Here is an 18,907-nt window from a genome sequence, read left to right as displayed (position 1 = left end):
TTTCACCAGGACAGGACCAGAGAGTACTTATGGGGAGGGAAACCCATTCCCCGGGGCCCAGCCACTTCAGTCTGCAGTGTTGGGAGCCGCAATGCCCCTGCTGTCCTTGCTGGCCTTCCACTTCCAGCGGGAGCGGGCATTGCTTCCACACGTAGGGAGGAGAAAGATTTGTTCCCACCCACAGGGAACAGCATTTCTTGCAACTATTGACCTGCCCACTTGACAGCAGACACGAAAACAGATGAAAAGTCTGCTCCCAGTGAGTGGGAGCAGTTTCCCTGCTCCTACCTGCTGGGAGCGGACTTACTGTTTGCTTTTGCTTGGTGGGACCTGTCAAAGCTCCCGCCAAGCGAGAGCAAACATCTATGTCCCGGGGTAGGCACTCCCGTAAATAGGGAGCCGATCGGGGGGTGGTGGTCCCCAAGGCCATTAATGGCTCCAGGAGGAGGGCCATGCGGCTCCCTCCTTTCAGATTCCAGGGTTGCACTAGGGAGGTCCTGGACCCCGGGCCAAGAAGGTCTCTCGTGGCCCCAAGGAGTTGGTGGTTCCCTAGCTGTTAAGGGCAATAGAGGGGGTCCGTGCAGCCCCCCTTGAATTTATTAATGAAGCCCCTGGGAGGTAGTGGTCCCTGGAGCTCTTAAGAGCCTCAATAAATATAACAATTATCCTGCCCCGGGGAGGTGGCAGTCCCTCTGGCCAAGATTGGGCGTGGGCAGGGGGATGCATGTGCCCCCCATATTATATATAATAATTAGCCACCCGGACCTGGCCCACCCGGGAGCTCATATACAAATATACAAATAAGCATGCAAGACCGCGCTTATTTTTAAAAAAAAAAACGTTTGCGGATGTTTGCAAATTTTCTCGGTTTTGCAGCAAATTTTTTAAAAAAATGCTTTTTGGCCCTGAAGGGGTATCTGGGAGACCCCACCACCAGACCTAAGGGATCAGGGTATTCCTACCCTGCCCCCTTCTCTTTGACCCTTTTGTAGTGGACTTGGCTGAGTCAGAGTCTCAAAATTGCTGCCAACACTTCCTGATTGAAGTGTTGGCAGCCAATCAGATCTATGCACAAGATCGGTTCGATTCTTGGAGAGTCCGCGTCTCTAGATATTCAAATTTGGTTTTCTTTTAATATCTCTTGAAATCATAAAAAGCACGCATTCTGGACCAAGATCTAGCTTTCGGCCAAATTTAGTGTAATTCCATTCAGTGGTGTGGTATGTAGTCGTGTCTAAAAGCACAATGGGAAATTGCATGGGGAAAATGCGCTTTCGGACCCCCCTCTTTCTTCTCAGCCCCCGCTTGACCCCGAAACTTTCCAGACAACAGCTGAACTCAAGTGCATACTAGTTTTGAAAATTTTGTGAAGATTCGTCAAATGGAGCCAAAGTTATTGGCAAAATAAAAAACACTTTTCCTATGGAAACTTGGTCCTAACTATAACTACACACTGTCGACCGCCAGTAGTTAATGGAGAGAGTTGTAGATATGACTAACTGAAATAGATATGCACACATATATACACACTTCCATATCATTAATCAGCAGAAAGTAATATATATAGTGTATAGATATCCAGTAGTGACATTATAGTTAGGTGATGAAGTCACACAAGAACTAACATATAGAAATGGAAAACCCACTGACATTTTCCATTTATAGTACAGTGAGTTAACTATACCATGTACCGCATCACGCACTGCTTTTGATATCACATGTTGGGAAACATCCTTTAGAATGAAACTTTCACAACGTGGTACCATTACCACGCAGGTTTTACAACGCAAGTCGTTACAACGACTTGCGCTGGAGGGCGCTGTAGGATAGGGAATAGTTTAATTTACTATCCAACACCTTCCCTACTATCCATGGGAACTGGAGTTGGAATAGTAAATTAAACTATTCACTATCCAGCGCCCCCCAACGCAAGTCGTTTTAACGACTTGCGTTGTAAAACCTGTGTGGTAACGGTACGCTCTGTGAAAGCACGCGTTGTACCGTCATACATCCCACATGTTGCATCACTCATTACATGTTAGATGATATCGCTCATGACATCACAAGTGGCATCACAGATAGCATAACATCATTGATGACATCATCCAATGAATATGACAGTGTGCAATAGGCTTTTTGTCCTGCAAGTTTTTCAGCAGGCTACACCTAGGGCCAATTTTCTATCACCGTTCACATGGTAATGGACATAACCTTTCTCAATATGCAGGATGCAAAGCATATCTGTCAACTCACCCACATTTAGTAGATGTTATCCTTTGTTTATCGGTATTTAAAATCAAAAAGGCTATGTAGACCATAATGGGATCAGCAACTTATTAAGCCTTGAATACCGTACAAAAAGTGTTTGAGCTTTACATAGTTTAACGGAATGAGCCTGTCAAACACCTCATCTGACACACAATTTTAAGTCAACAGCTTCACATTTATGCCATAGCCACTGATAAGGCACATACAGTGAAGCCCTTTAGACAAACCTCTGTACTTTGTAAAAAATACACTATACACATTCCTGATATGAGCAGAATCTTTTACAACCTTAGAATAAAGCTTACAATCAGACTGCAAGTTAATCTATTATAAACAGAAGCTTTAGCTTTTCTCACATATATTTGGCAGTAGCCCTTGAATTTAGGCCACAACCTATTCGAAATATGTCTCTGTAACTCAGACTAGTTGTGCTTAGTCTCTAACTAGTTTAACAAGGCGTACTGATTGCAATCAAAACGTAACTGGTAGGTAAAATGTGCACCACATAGCTTTTACCAACCATACTGAACCAGACTTGTTTCCACGGCTAAGCTATTTCTATTCTATGCATGCAGGCATGTACATATAGTAATTCTATGCTGTATATGATTATGATTGTAGGTCCTTTACTACTAGCTTTGGCCCTCATGTACTAGGCTCATGCACCACAGGAAGGTCACTTTCAGTAACACTCCGATGGCGCACATTGCAGTGCAATATCTACAAGGTCACGTAAAGCAACCCTGTGTGGCTTTTCATGGACTGGTAGATATGGTTTGGGGCAAAGCAGCGCATGTCACTGTGTTGACTCACACTGCAATGGGAGGCTGCCATGGTTGATATGGTGGGTGTTCCCTCGTAACACCCATGGCATTTGACACATATCCGGATTTACAAAGTTCTGTAAACCTGGGAATATGTGAAAAGCCTTCGCCTCCCCAGGGGAGGAGTAGGGGAAGCGCAACGAGGAGAAATAACTCTATTTCTCCTTGTTTTTCCTTGTTCTATGTGTGCTGCATTTAGAAGCATTATTAGAAAGAGGAAACACCTCCATTGATTGTTTTTGTGCAGTAAGGTGTTCTTAGTATTGTTGTATTATTCTTTGACACAATGTTTTGCAGTGTTCAAACATGCGCCATCAACCCCAGGTTAACGTATTGTGGTTGTATATTTTTTCCAGTACAATCAGGATTTGTGTTTGAAAGTTGGCCAAACTAATAGGACTACCGCTGGACCAACCATCCAAATGTATCTAACTTTTCCTAAAGGTTAACCTCTTCATGCCCAACCCAAGCACCTGTTTAAATGCTAATTTTGCTTCCCAATTGTGTGGGAAAATTGCAAGAAAAAAATATTTGGGGAATTTTTTTTGCAAATTTCTAAAATGTGTTGCGCACACAGCTGTAGTTTTGAATTTGGAAAACCTGCTTATTATTTCCAAATTTCAGACAATGTACAAATAAAAAAAATTGTGAGCTTTCATAAATTTCCACATTTTGTCGGGTGGAGGCTCCAGTATGTTGCATCCGTGCATGGTTGCAGAGTGGGACAGTTACATAGCAGGTGAATGCAGTAAATCATTAAAACACAGACGTTCACTGAAAAAAACACAGTTAAAGGTTAGTTATGGTTCAGTGAACACAAAATCCAAGTACAAATTAAAAATGCCAGTTACGGTATGCAACATACAACACACACCATAACAGAACATATCATCACAACCAGAACACATCATCCAATTGCATGCATTTTTTCTCGTTCGTTAGGTCTTCTTTATGAATTGGGGTATGTATTTTCATTTGCAGTCTACACATTCCGACTCTGTATTTATCACTTCAATGAAGGGCAGATTTGCCTACTGTGCATTTCTTAGGAAAATCATGAGGGATTTTTGATTCGGAAGACGAAGTCAATTAAAAAATGGGTAAAAAATGTCTATAGTTTGGCATCCTGGAAATAGTGATGGTTGGGTATTAGACCTTGAATGTTGAATGGGTATATAGTTTTTTTTCAGATATTGTGCTGCATTTAGTGCTTAATGTTCTGCACTGTCCTGTTGCACTATGATGACCTCTTTGTCTCTCTTATTCTTAAGTTAAAGTTTAATACTTCTCTTGTTATCTTGTGGAGGTGCATCCTTGGGTAAGCAAACATGGAGCCGAACCACTGCCGAGTGAAGACGAGAACTGCACCCTCATTGAAGTGACAGAGGAAGAGGTAGAAAACTCGGTGAAGCATATTCCCAGCTTGGCCACAGTGGTGAGTACCAGAAAACTGCTGTCTGTTTAGTCATTCCATGTGGTACCTTTAGTTATGGTAGATATTGGTAGCTATTTATAGAACTGTTGGAGTATCTGTGGTCATCTTTCTGTCACCTTGGGTTGGTCTTTTAAAATTAGCTTACCAGCTGAGCTCAAGAGCACATAAGATAAATGTTCAGATACAGAAATCAAATACTACAAGCCACCCTTGTCCCACGCATAATGGGCCAGAATCACAAACGTAAACTGAGACAAAAGTCTAACTTAATGACTTTCGGTATTTACAAAGGGCATTTACGAGTAGCAAAGTTAGACTTTTGTCTCCGTTTAACTTAAGTTTTGGTCCTAAGTTTATCTGAGACCAAAAGTCTAGTCTCAGTAAAACAGAAGTCTGTGGGGCTTATTTATGGGCCCTTGTGTCACTTTGCGCCGCTGGTGCGTCACTTTTTGTGACGCACCAGCAGTGTAAAAAATGCGCCATGTTGCACCATATTTAAAAAGTGACGCATCTAGGTAGGTGCGTCACTTTGTAAATCGCTCCGCCAGCTATAAAGTATGCGGGGAGCGTTCCGACGCAAGAAAGGGTTGTAGAAGTGATGCAGTTCAATAGATAGTCACTCAGTGGAACATTTGTTGTGAAGACTGATCTCGGTGAAGTTACAACTCATTGAGGTTCCACTAACACTCGATTAAAGAGAGTTTGAAATATGTAATTGTTGACAGTAGAGCCCAGGGCCTTCCGAAAGCCATCCACAGCTTTCCATTAAGGAAAAAAATATTATAATGCACATAGCTTTCATTAATCTTTATTGCATGTCCATTTCTCTTCAGATTTTGGTGAAGACGATGCTCCGAAAGCGATCTTTTGGAAACCCATTTGATGGAAGTAAGAAAGAGGATAGGTCTTTGTCGGTCCATGGAAATTACTCCATGTAAGTGTGCGCACTGCGAATACTGAGTGAAACTAAAAGTCAGCATAAAATGCAAATTATTTAGTTGATGTTTGAATGAAAATTGATTTTTCTGTATTATGCCTGCTGCTTTCTCCCAATGAATCAGATCTTCCAATAATTTACGTTTTCTATTTTGACCAAATATGCTCAGTCATTTCAATGTTTTTGTGCATTCTCACGTCATTTCCCTCCGTAATTCTAGAAAAAAACAAGTCAGGAAATGTGAAATATTGCATCAGTCATAGCAGTCAAAGGTAAACCATCATTAATCTGGAGATGCCTCATGCTTGTATTTCGAATGTATGCAACTCGGTATTTTCGGATGCATGTGCCAGAATGTGTGATTCAATGCAAGAGAAGCTCTGATTAAAGAGGGATGGACAGATGATTCTACTGTGTTCTAAATCTTCAAAACACTTTGCGTGGTGGTGCTTTCTCTATAAAAGATGGCTTGTCTTTCAATCTGGAAATTTCCGACAATTTTAACATTATCAAAGAAATTAAAATAACAAATACATCAGTAGTAAAAGAGAAACATGGCATACAGTCTCAACTCTAAGAACGTGGTTGGTTTGAAATGAGTCCCAAGATGGCTGCCAAGTTAGAAAAGAATTTGTGTTGCTCCAATATCCAGTTCTAACACAAAGAGTTTATAGGGCAGCACTAGCAGATTGCCCTTTAGAGCTTCAAATGTGGCCCAGTATTTAGAGGAAGTGTCTGACAAAAGGCCATACAAATCCTGTAACTAGCCATGGTGCGAATCTCAGATCACTCTACCTAGCGCCAAGACGCCTCGGCATAAGTGGGCTCTACAAATACCTTCAGTCAGTCAGTCAGTCATCATCATCATCATCATCATCATCATCAGTTAGTCTTTATTTGATAATTTAAAATCATAAAAGACGCAATACATACATAAAAGTGTCAATAAAAGGGATAACACCCTAAAAAACATACATTTCATACAAAATTAATACCAACAGTATCGAAGTCCTAACTAATCTATAATAGTTAAGATAAATAAAATCAATCAGATATAGTGTTTCCCTACAGTTAGTCTCTGGAGGAAGGCCAATTTACATTAGGACACTCAGGCACTAAATTTAATTCCCCCAACAGCCGCCAATTTTTTCCTCCTTAGTGCCGAGGACCAACTCAAGAATTTCGCAGTGGCAATAACAATGTCTGCACGCGTGTTCGTTATCAGGATGCGCATGGCTGTCATACAAGATCTAGTACCAAGATTGCAACACAATGGCTTAAGCCACCCACAATGGGGGCCTTTATAAGCCGGACACATGAAGAGTACGTGAGTTAATGACTCTTCCTGGGTATAACAAAAAGGGCAATTGACATTCATGGGCTTTTTCCATTTAGCAACAAAAGATTTTAAAGGAAGAGTACCCACACGGAATTGGTGATGTAGTTTCCTATCACTAGTTTTAGTAATTAAATTTCAGTATGGTTCTGCTTTCGGTGCAAACTTGTGTTCTAAGAAGATACCTGTAAGCAAGGTACTACCCATCACGGACAGGGTCTTTCTAGTAATCATATCCCAATAAAGCACTTTAAAATAATTTTTGTTGGGAAAAGTGTTTCCTATTGGGTCGTCCCACAAGTGACTAAGCCCCATTTCCTTCAGATTGTACTTGATCTTCTGCAGCCATTTAATTTTAGAAGATAAATCAGCACTCCTGATTAGGGGTGGGCGTAGTTCGCGAAGTAGCGCTACGCGTAGCTACGCAAAGTGCACTTCGCACTACACGAGCTACGCATAGCACTACGCAAACTGCGTAGTAGCATGTTCGCACTGTGCAAGATGTCGTTTTCAATGATTGCACAGTGCGGACAAACGTCCGGCACTGTGCAATCATTGAAAATGGCATCTTGCACAGTGCGAACTGTACATTTCTGCCGCTCAAGTAGATTTTTACTCGAGCTGCAGCTTTCTCAACGCAGACTGGTAGTTTCTCATCGCGAGCGGTCGCGAGCATTCGCGACCACTTGCAATGAGAAACCTGACCTCCCCGTGTTGAGAATCTCGCCGGGCGGTTTATTTTCCATGCTCGCGATCGGCAATTTGATGTTGCTGATCGCGAACAAGGAAAACGTCTCACGAGGATGTCATTTTGCTTGCTCGCGGTCGCCAACTTGACGTTAAGGACCGCGAGCAATCAAAAAATGACTGCTGCACTACGCTACGCTACGCATGTTTGCACTGTGCTACGTGCAGTTCGCGTAGTGCAAAGTTGCGCAAACTTCGCAAACTACGCGAGCGTAGCGTAGTGCTTTGCCCAGGGTTACTCCTGATGTGCATTAATGCACTAGCATACGGTGCCAGTTCTGGGGTGGTCCAAAGCCTCCTCCAATAAGCTAGAGGTCTAAAACCTGCAACCTCATCAAGGCTGGTGCAGCCCAAATCTAAGAGCAAAGGCTTCATGGGTGTAGATTGTGGGAGGGCAGTCAGAGATCTCAGGAACTTATTTTGTGCTTGTACTAGGGGTAATAGATTTTCGAACCCCCAGAGTTCGGCGCCATATATAATGGAAGCTTTAATTTTCCTATTATAAATAGCTACTGCTGGCCCTATAGGTTTTGTATGTGACAGTCGATGTTCCTTTAATAGGGCTCCAGCCAACTGATTATGCCTGAGAACTAAGACATCAAATTGGGAAACTCAATTCATCTTCCTACCCATAGTTACCCCTAGATAGGTAAATGTATCAGTCTGTTCCAATAGCACATTATCCAGTGCTACCCTACCCTTGACACATTTGTGCCTATGCAATACCATGAACTTGGTTTTGTCGATGTTTACCACAAGCTCATGGTCATTGCAGAAAACTACAAATCGATCAAGGGCACGTTGCAGACCTGACTGGGTTTTAGATAGAATTAACGTGTCGTCTGCAAACATTAATATTGGTGCCTTTGAACCGGCAAGAAATGGTGCATCGGTTGGAAAATTGTAATAGTATGTGAAGACCTTATTTATAAATAGGGAGAATAGGGAGGGGGCAAAGACGCACTCTTGCCACACACCCTTATTGACTGGGAAGGAATCAGTTAATTCACCCTGCTGCTCCCACCTTTCTTGAGCGTAATTGGCCTTATGCAGTTTAATAATGAAGCCAAGGATTTCTTTGGGCATCGCGGCTGCCTTTAACGAGTCCCACAGCTTATGGCGGGGTACTAAATCAAATGCCGAATTTAAATCAACAAATGCTGTATAGAGGGTTCCCCCTGCTAAAATCACTGTGGACCAATAGATCACCGTAAATCTAAAAACTTGGTCAATGGTGCTGACGTGGGGTCGAAAACCCGCTTGATAGGTACATAAAACATCCTGGTCTATAATCCATTCGTTAACTCTACCTAGCACAAGTCTTGCAACTATTTTTTGTAAGGTATCTATTAGGCTTATCAGCCTATAATTGCTGGGACTGGCACGGTCTCCCTTTTTATATATGGGAATCATTTCAGCCCCCCGCCAAGTTTCAGGTATTGGTGCACCACTGGCTATAGCATTTACGATGATAAAAATGTATTCAGTCCAGGTCTTCCTATCCTTTTTGTAGAGGTCGGCCGGAATGCAATCTGGACCAGGCGCCCTCCCTGCAGGGACCCCGTCTAGCACTCTATCAATCTCTCCTTTGCTAAATAGTAAAATAGCCTTAGTATTAACCTCAGGGTACTTAGTACATATACTATGAGGGCAAGAAAATTGGCCTTGAAAATGTTGGACCCAGAGTTCGGGAGGAACGTTATTAACTGGTGAAGTTCCAGTCGGACTGCTACCCCGTTTGACCAATTGCCAACATTTAGTCCAGTTCTTCCCATTACTGGCATTAGCTAGGCTAGCCCACCTGTCTTCATCAAAGTCTTTTTTCGCCTTTAATTGGACTTTCTTGTAGTTTGCCCTTGCTAATTTTACCTCTACGGGGACTCCCAACCTAATTGCATTTGAGAGGTACCGGAACGCAGCTCCACATTCCTCATTATACCACTTAGCCGATTTTTTAAGAAGGCGCTTGTGCGGCTTCCTAATTTTTTAATAGTAGCTTTAATTTAGCAAAATGATCATCATGGGCTTTCATAAGATCTAAGGCACCATTGCCATTTGTCTCTAAAAAAAACAATCAGTGCTAAAGTCTAATCCATGGTTGACTTAATCTGCTTTAGAAGACATTCGTCCTCTAAGACCACTGCCCATTTTAATCGGCGGCAGTCTTGGGACATGTTTACCTCTCTTATCGAAGAGGCGATGTCAGCCATTGGGAGACCTAGACCAATCCTAGTTAGGGTCAGTAGAAAAGGATCATGATCACTCTCCGGTCTATGGAGTACCACCATATCCACTAATCTAGACCAGAGCTCTAAACTTATACATATGTAATCGATCCTACTACAGCCAGTCAGTCAGTTGCCAGTCTCATACTCCAGAAATCAAGACCCTACAGCTAGGGCTAGATGTAGGTAATGAAAATTTACAGATGCTAAAATACCGAATTTTACCGATTCTGTATTTTAGAATCTGTAAATGGAATGTAGATAAAAATTCGGTAAGTATTACCGAATCGGTACGATTCGGTATTTACCGAATCGGTAAATACCGAATGCACAGATTTGCATTTTCAAAGGTATTCGTTATTTACCACCAACTAATAGTTGGTGGTAAATAACCAATCCTTACATGTAAAAAGCACTCACTTGAATGCTCTCTACATTAAGAATTTGGTAATTTACCGAATCGGTATGTTAAGAATTCTGTAATTTACCGATTCCTTAAATTACCGATTTGGTAAATTACCAAATCCTACTATTTGGCCACCTACATCTGAAAAGCCTAATTCCGGTCGGTAACAGATGAAATTCGGTAATTTCGGCCGTTACCGACCGGAATTAGGCTTCCTACATCTGGCCCCTAGTGTCTTGCAGAATTGCAGTAAGTTAAAACGGTAAAAGATGGCTGCTTTGCTAGGAAAGCTGGTATAGTTTCTTTCTCGTGAAGTCCAAGCAATCACCTAGCGGTAGGCAAAGTGAGTTGAGGAGAACCTGGAAAAAGATAAATATAGAGATATTGGAGTTAACCTTACGGGCTACGAAGCCACAGTTGTCAGAGGACACAATGACTTGATACAGTGGCACCACTTAGGTCTGTCACCACCGTGAGAACCGCACCACCCACCCCCTGGTCCTTAGACGAATTAAAAATGGAAAAGAGTCGATGTAAAAGATTAGAGCGCTGTTGGAGGAAAAAGTAATTCCCCTGTAAAGGTCACCCACAAGGAGGCTCTGAAAAAGCAAGTCTGTGTGGAGGGGGAGGAGAGATTACTTGATCCACCGCATTGAGAGTTCAGAAAACTAGGCCACAGAAATATTTAAGATTGACAGGTCTTTCCTCCAACCCTGCTGTATCGGGAGGTTTTATTCACTTTTCCCCTGCCCTTAGTACAAGCCAGTCAGACTTCTTTGAGGAAAAAAATTCAAAAACGATATTCCTTATTTCCAGCAAGGGCGAAAGAAGTGACTACACAGCACTTTAGTATTGCTACGACCTCAAGCTCATTCACTACGTTTCGTCCTATCACAACAGAGGAATCTTTAGCTGAACTGCAAAGATGCAAGTCAGGTTCTCCTGGAGACCCGTGCCCCCCTCAGTTTTTTAGATCCTGGGCCACCTTGTTAAACCCAGTGTTGAACTTGATTTGGAATTCGTCCAGCCTCTTAGAAGCAGGCTTTCTCACTTCCGCTATTGAAGAAGCCTAACGCTGATCCAGCGGAGCTAAGTATTTTTCAACCAATCTCACTTCTCCCGGCACTGGCTAAGATGCTGGAGAAGCTAGCCCAGCGACAGCTAGTGGATTTCATCGAGACTAATAGCCTCCTACATGACACTCAATCGGGCTTTCGTGCTGGATATAGTACAGAGACAGCATTGATTGAAGTGGCAGAGTCGATGAGGATGACTGTCGATAGTGGTGCATCCGCTATGCTAGTATTGTTAGAACTATCAGCAGCATTCGACAGTCTCACGCTCAATCTTGCTGGAAAGACTTTATCAGGCCGGCATTCGAGGAATATCTCTCTTCTGGATCAAAGCGTATCTTGAGGATCACGCACAACAGGTGCTCTTGCTCCCTTTTCATTCTACACAAAAACCTTTAGTGTGCGGAGTTCCTCAGGAATCTTCTCTGAGTCGGCTGCTTTTTAATAATACTTGGCACCTTTGTCAGTGCTCATCGTAGCAGGTGGGGTGACGATACCCAGCCGGTGTTCTCTTTTGAAGAACACTCCGTTGACGCCTTTCACAATTTCAAGAAATGTCTGTCAAACATCTCTAACCAGATTATTAATAACTGCTTGAAATTAAATGCCGATAAGACTGAGGTGCTGCTGTTTGGTCAACTACCCCCTCCCGCAGCCTGCCTCTGATGGCCCTCTGAGATGGGACCTCCGCCAATTCCAAAAGAGTCAGCCAAAACCCTTGGCATTAAGTGGGATATGGATTTATCCTTCTCTGCCCAAGTACGTCAGATCTTGCTTTGGGAGGCTACGTTGCATTTGTAAGCAATCACACAGACTGAGGAAAGTGACCTGGAAATAGCATCTCTTTTTACATAAGTGGAGCCTAATAATATCACATCAGCCTTTAATAAAGCACTTGCCGGTCAAGGACAACTTACTTGCACCTGATAACAAAGTCGCTGGGCTGATGCTCTGGAAGACATTTTCTGTTTACCTAAAATTGTAATTTTGCTGCAATTGGATCACCCTGCAACCTCATGTCTATCTCCAAATAGTCATCATCAATCCGCATCAGAATTTCTCTTTGTAGACAGCATTCAGCTGATTACCAGATGAGCCCATATTCTCCTGGCTGATATTTATCCATAGTGATGGGATCTGTGGTATTGGTAGCTCCATTACAGAATCATCCAAAGAAATGCAATGAACCATAGAATAATTCACTGCAGATAGAGATTTACCTAGTGTTGTTCTTAGTATGTGTAGGAGACGCTACACACACCAAGGACCTCCGGGTACAAAGGGTGCCAAATTATTGTAGAATACCTAAAGCAAAATGTCCACTGTAGCCTGGAGCATCTGTCTATACCTACATTTTGAAATGATATAAAGAAATAGTCAATCTGTACACTTCCAGAAATGTGACATTGGTCAGACAAAAACATTATCTTGACTAGCTAAATGTCCACTGTAGCCTGGAGCAAATGTCTATAGCTACATTTTGAAATGATATAAAGAAATAGTCAATCTGTACACTTCCAGAAATTTGACATTTGTCAGACAAAAACATTATCTTGACTAGCTAAGTTCAGTGTTGATGACAAAACAGTGTCTGGTTCAGGCTTGTCAAACGTATCTCTGGGACTCCAGATTTGTGCCATATTTCCACGAGATCTGCCTCTTATACCTTTGCTGGACGCTTTTGTAGAGGGTTATATAAGTTGCCTTCCTTTCCTGTTACTGGACATAATGTGCAATTGTTTAGCTAGGTAGACACTCGGTAGCCCCAGCTCCATTCTGCAGTCAGTGTTGAGTGAGACAGCAGTGCATTGCCAAATACAAGACCTGGTAGCCCCGGCATTGAACTTCGTCAGTACTTCAATTGCAACGCAACAAATTGTCGCAGAGTGGTCCGAAGAATACTTGCCTCTGCCTGCATTGCATCAACCAAAGGTTGTCCCATGGGATAGCCTAGCCATGACAGCCTCACACACATTCACTGATCAATTGATGTAATTTCTTTGTCTCACTTTCTTACACAGTAGATCCATAAATGTCTGCAAGTGTCTTCTTGCGCCTCAACTGCATACTTTTTCTGCCAGACTGTCATAGGAAGTGATATTGTTCGATGGCTCTAATTGAGTGATGCGCTCAATATTTTCACCAGTTGTGTGCAAGAAAATTTGATGACCCCAAAGGGAGGGATTCAGAAGAACATTCCGCCGCCTTCACAGATTGAAACAAACTGGTTTCCAAGGCAACTGTCCAAGGGTTTCATGCCTTTGGAAATGTATGATTCCAAATGCATTAAGTTTCTCATAAAGTGAATCACACATTATTGCACATCAAGATGAATTTTCTCGGAACAATGCCCCCTTTCTCTCTCGGGCTGCATGCCGGGAATGATAGCATGCGGCTTGTTTTCCTGTCATTAAAAATAATGTCTGTGGCTGATTTCTTAAGCTCGTGTGGCATGATCACTTATGTTACTAAACTTTGCAACTTTCTGCTTATTACACTTGTTTCCATTTGTAACATGGGCTGTGAGGCCTTCAGCAATTACTCATGAAGCAGCTGAATTGGCTTCTTGAGTGAGAAATTCTGGACTGCAGCACTTTGAAGCCTTAGCTATATTCCAGGTCTCTGATTTATCCTGAATTCTAACCATGTGGTTTGTTATGTTTATATATTTGCACAGATGTATATTTAAGTGATCCGTAGTAACGTAACATTTTTAGCCGTTATTTTTAAAAATGTTTTATTACTGTTTGAGTTAAAAAGCAGATTTTTTTATAGACTTCTTATTCAGTGATTATAATTATAATAATGTGAATTAAAGTCAAGAGAATAAAAAATTAGCTTAGAAGTTATTAGGTCTGAGTGCCAAAAGATGGCAATGTGGTGTTAAAATATTGTCCAAACAACGGAAAGAATGCGCCTTCTGAAATCCACAATAAACTGTCACAGTGGGTTCATTTCTAAATATGTATGTACATTTTTAGATTACATTGATTAATTATTATAAAATACTTAAAAAATAAATTGATATTAAAAAAAGCAATATAAGGCTTAAAATTAATAATACAATTGTATAAAAGTATTTTTTAAACGATAATAATTAGATTTAATGTTAGAACAATAAACTATGGAACGGCTATATTTTTTAAGAATATTTTTATTAAACTATTTATAAATATTTAAATATATAACATTGCCACATTGTAATAGCATCAGTATTGAATGTGGTTTATATTCCAACCTTGTCAGTGAACTGCTTCTCTCCCTGCACAGCTCCTCCTGGTAGCAGCTGCCCATTGCAGGTCCACTGACCATTGCTGGTTGGTGTTCGAGGCCCTCCTCCATCCGCAGGTTACTGCCTGCGCCTCAACCCTGGTGGCCTAGTAGGGAGCATCTTTGCTCTGCTGCTGGTCTGCCTTCTGTCCTTGTGCAGTCTGCCTCTTATCCCCCTCTGCCTTCTTTGCACTCTTTTTTCATTTAGTTTCACAGTTTTTCCTCTCTGCCCCCTTTTTGCATACTTTGGTCACTTTTTTACCCTCTTTTGCTCCGTGCCCCTGCCGCTGTTCGACGTCCGTGGCCCTGCTCCTTCCAGTGTCATGTTTCCTGCTTCCCGATTCCTGCCTCCCAGCTGTCCAGCCCTCCCCCTCGCACTGCTTAATGGCAGCCATTGCGCCAGGAAAGGAGCAATTTCACTGACCTTGATCAGTGAACTGCTTCCCTCACTTGCTAGTTGGTGTTCGAGGACCTCCTCCACCTCCCGCCTGCACCTCAACCCTGGTGGGCTAGTGGGGAGAATCTTTGCTTTACTGTCGGTCTTCCTTCTGTCATTGCGCTTTCTGTCTATTTTTCCCCTCTGCCTTCTTTGCACTCTTTTTTTAAAACGTTTTGCTCCCACCCCCTTTTTGCATACTTTTTTTCACCTTTTCATCTTCTTTTGTGCCGTGCCCTGATTCTGATAGACCCTTCTGCCTTCCCCCTTTCAGTGTAGTGTTTGCCGCCTCCCAGCTGTCCAGCTTGGATGTATGACGTTACAACGCATACTTTTACCACGCATACCTTTACAACACGGTTTTTACCACGCATACCTTTACAACGCATAGCGCTTAGAGGTGCTGGATAGTGGTAAGTATAATTTTCTATTCCAACTCCAGTCCCCGTGGACACTAGGGAAGGTGTTGGATAGAAAATTAAACTTATTCCCTATCCTAGAGCGCCCCCAGGGCAATGCGTTGTAATGGTTTGCGTTGTAATGCCAGCGTTGTAATGGTATTGCGTGGTAAAGGTTGTATACCGTCCAGCTTACCCCATACCCTACTTAATGGTGGCCGCTGCGCGGCCGAACGACTGGCGCGCCAAAGTCAAACCTGTCTACGCCCATCCACGTCTGGACCGTAACCAGTGCCACGGACCCTGGTTCCCAGACCTTCCACCAATACAACACCAGCACCCTCCTCTCCATCATCAGTCGCCACTCCACGCCACCTGCCATCTCGCGTTGCCAAAAGACACCCAAGGACCTTTCTCCTGCTTAAACTGCAACTGCACCCTCACCAACATCCGCACTCCAGCTCCTCCCGCCACCTGTCTGATCCACAGCGCACCCGACCGGCTCAGTTGCACCTTCCTCAACAGGCGCTCCCTCCACAAACATGGAAATCTGGGACCTCCTCAACTCAGTCTCCCCGACATCTCTTCCTCACGGAAAGCTGGACAAACCCCAGCTCAGGCAAAGACATTGCCACCGCCATCCCCGATGGCTACAATATCACCCACAAGGACCACACTGACCGACCAGGAGGAGGCATCTCCATCATCCACAAGAACTCCCTCTGCCTGACCACCCACTGGGACAACCCAATGACAACCATGGAACATCTCCACTTCCAGGTCCAGACCAACCCCAAAACCACCCTCTGCGGCACCCTCGTCTACAGACCACCTGCCCCCGCCGGCCCTTCACTGACACCATCGTCGAGTTCATTGCACCCCAAGCTTTCGCATCTACTGAATACATCCTACTCAGTGACCTCATCTTCCACCTGGACAACCCCAGTGACCAGAACACCACATCCCATCTGGAGAACCTCGCCTACATCAGACCCAAGCAGCAAGTCACCTCTCCAACGCACGCAACGCAACACATGCTCGACTCCGCCTTCTTTGCCAGCGAAAACATCACCTACAGCTAAACCTCCGAACTCCTCTGGACAGACCACCACAGTGTTCATTTCACCTTCACCAAACTCACCGTACACCACTGCACCCACCGCACCCCACCATACTTGAACAAGGTTAGCGAAGAACATCTCAGGGCCACCCTCAGCACAACCACACCACCGACATCCACAGAGGCCAATACCACAGCAGGGAACTTCCACCAATGGATCTCCAACTGCTCCGAGGTGCTGTCACCCCTCAAATAAGTGCCTGGTAAGCAACACTCCAAGAAAGCCAGTTGGTTTACTGCTGCCCTTCACAAGGTCAGACGCTTCTGTAGATGGCTTGAGAAGAGATGGAGGAACAACAAAACCCAGAAAGCCCATGCAGAATTCAAAGCTGCTATCACCGCACACCCCCTCCTCCTCAAAACTACAAAGAAAACGGCCCTCCAAGACAGAATCAACGCTAACACAGACAACAGCAAAGAACTCTTTGTCATCGTCAAGAAGTTCATCATACCCAACAGCGAGACCACTCTGAAACACACTCAGCTCCTACTTCCACCACAAGATCAAGCAGATCTATGACAGCTTCGACACCCAAGACCCGTCCATCACTCCGCCACCACCACCACATGCGATGACGACACCCCCAACAGATCCTGCTCAACTCAACCCCGCTCACCACAGACTACATTCTCTAGACCATGAAGAGCATTCACTCCAGAGCACCCTCGGACCCCTGCCTGCACCACATCTTCCTCAGAGCTGCCACCTCCATTGCCCCTAAATTACACCACACCATCAACTCCTCCATCAAGACCGCCACTTTCCCCTGAGTCTGGAAACACGCCAAGATCAACCCCCTCCTCAAGAAACTGTCCACTGACCCGACAAACCTCAAGAATTTTAGACCCATCTCCCTGCTCCACTTTCCAGCCAAGGTCATTGAGAAGGCCACCAACGCCCAACTCTCCGAGTTCATCAAAGCCAACCACATCCTGGAGTCCTCTCAACCTGGCTTCCGTAGACATTACAGCACAGAGACCGCCCTTCTCGCCACCACAGATGACATCCACTCCCTCCTTGACCAGGGAGAAACAGCAGCCCTCATCCTACTAGACCCCTCAGCCACCTTCGACACCGTCTCCGACCACACCCTAAGCATGAGACTTCACAATGCCGGCATACATGACAAAGCACTAGACTGGATCCGTTTCTTCCTCACTGGTATAACACAGCGAGTCAGACTACCACCGTTCTGCTCCGAACCCATGGAGATCTCCTGCAGAGTCCCCCAGGACTCCTCCCTGAGTCCCACCCTCTTCAACGTCTACATGGTCCTGCTCGCAGCCGTAGTTAGGACCCATGGACTCAATATTGTCTCCTACGCTGACAACACCAAGCTGATCCTCTCCCTCACCAACTAGTCCACAATCGCCAGAAACAACTTCCACAACAGGATGAAGGCAGTCGCTACCTGGATGAGACAGCTGCCTAAAGCCCCTTCCGGACAAAACTGAAGTCCTCATCCCGGGCCCTTGCCACCATCCTTCCGATCCGCAAAACCAGTACCGGGGGAAGACTCTCATCCTACCTCGCCGCCAAAACCTGGAACACCCTGCCTCTCCACCTCAGGCTATCCCAGTTGCTGACCAAATGCAGGAAGGATGTCAAGACTTGGCTCTTCGACTGAACCTCAGTGCCCATCAGGACCTGCAGCCCCTCCCCCTCCAGCTCCTTGAGACCCTCACGGGTGCGTAAACAAACACTGATTGATTAAACTGTTTACTTTGTTTAAAACACAGACCCCTTTTTTATCATAGTGTTGCACCATCCCTGTGCCATGCAAGGGGGAGGGGAAAGGACTACGCAACACAAAAGTCAAGTTTATCTAGCCACGCAAGGCCAGCTTGCTGGCCCTGCATGGCTTGGTAAATTTTGAGTAACGCAAAGCAGTGCACATTGCGGCCTTGCGCTACTTTGCCCCAGGGAGGGACTCCTTCGGTCGACCGTGGGGATTCCCATGCATCCTCCCATAGATTTTGGCCCCTTCCCGGAGTTACAATTATTGGTAGACCTGGGAATGCGTCAAAATTCTTCGCCTCCCCAGGGGTGCATAAAGAGGAGAAATATCTTCACTTATCCTTGTTTTTTTCTCTTTCTAAGTGTGATGTATTCTAAAGCACACATAGAAAGAGGAACATGCCTCTAAGGTTTGTTTTTGTGCAGAAAGCTGTCCCTTTCTGCACAAAAACAATCCTGCCTACAACTCCGGTTCCCTTGCCTCATAACACAAGGGTGCCTGCATTGGCGCAAGGCAGCACATAGTGCACCAGTGCAAGGAAAGGGCAGGAATGTATTATAAAATGGTAAATACAGTGCATTCCTGTCCTTTCCCTGTCACCCAGAGCAGCAGGGTGGCTTGCTGCGTTGCACCGCACAATGAATGATCAATGCCTTTAAATGCATTGTTTTTGTGTTCATTGTAATAACTGAT

General features: G+C 44.2%; 1 protein-coding gene across 7 annotated transcripts in view; it reads left to right on the top strand.

Annotated features, from left to right (window-relative positions):
- CAMKK2 (calcium/calmodulin dependent protein kinase kinase 2) overlaps window positions 1-18,907 on the top strand; it is a 315,788-nt gene that overhangs the window by 291,702 nt on the left and 5,179 nt on the right. For 4 of the 7 annotated variants that reach the window (XM_078667508.1, XM_078667510.1, XM_078667507.1 and 1 more), the window contains 2 exons: window positions 4,399-4,527; window positions 5,361-5,461. In XM_078667508.1, the coding sequence (XP_078523634.1) occupies window positions 4,399-4,527; window positions 5,361-5,461 (230 nt within the window). Of the gene's footprint in view, window positions 1-4,398; window positions 4,528-5,360; window positions 5,462-5,685; window positions 5,737-18,907 lie in introns of all 7 variants that reach the window. The other 3 variants (XM_078667505.1, XM_078667506.1, XM_078667504.1) reach the window with 1 other exon arrangement.

The sequence above is a fragment of the Lissotriton helveticus genome, chromosome 11, assembly GCF_964261635.1.
Source record: "Lissotriton helveticus chromosome 11, aLisHel1.1, whole genome shotgun sequence".
NCBI classification, from domain to species: Eukaryota; Metazoa; Chordata; class Amphibia; order Caudata; family Salamandridae; genus Lissotriton; species Lissotriton helveticus.
This window is presented reverse-complemented; position numbering and strand designations above follow the sequence as displayed.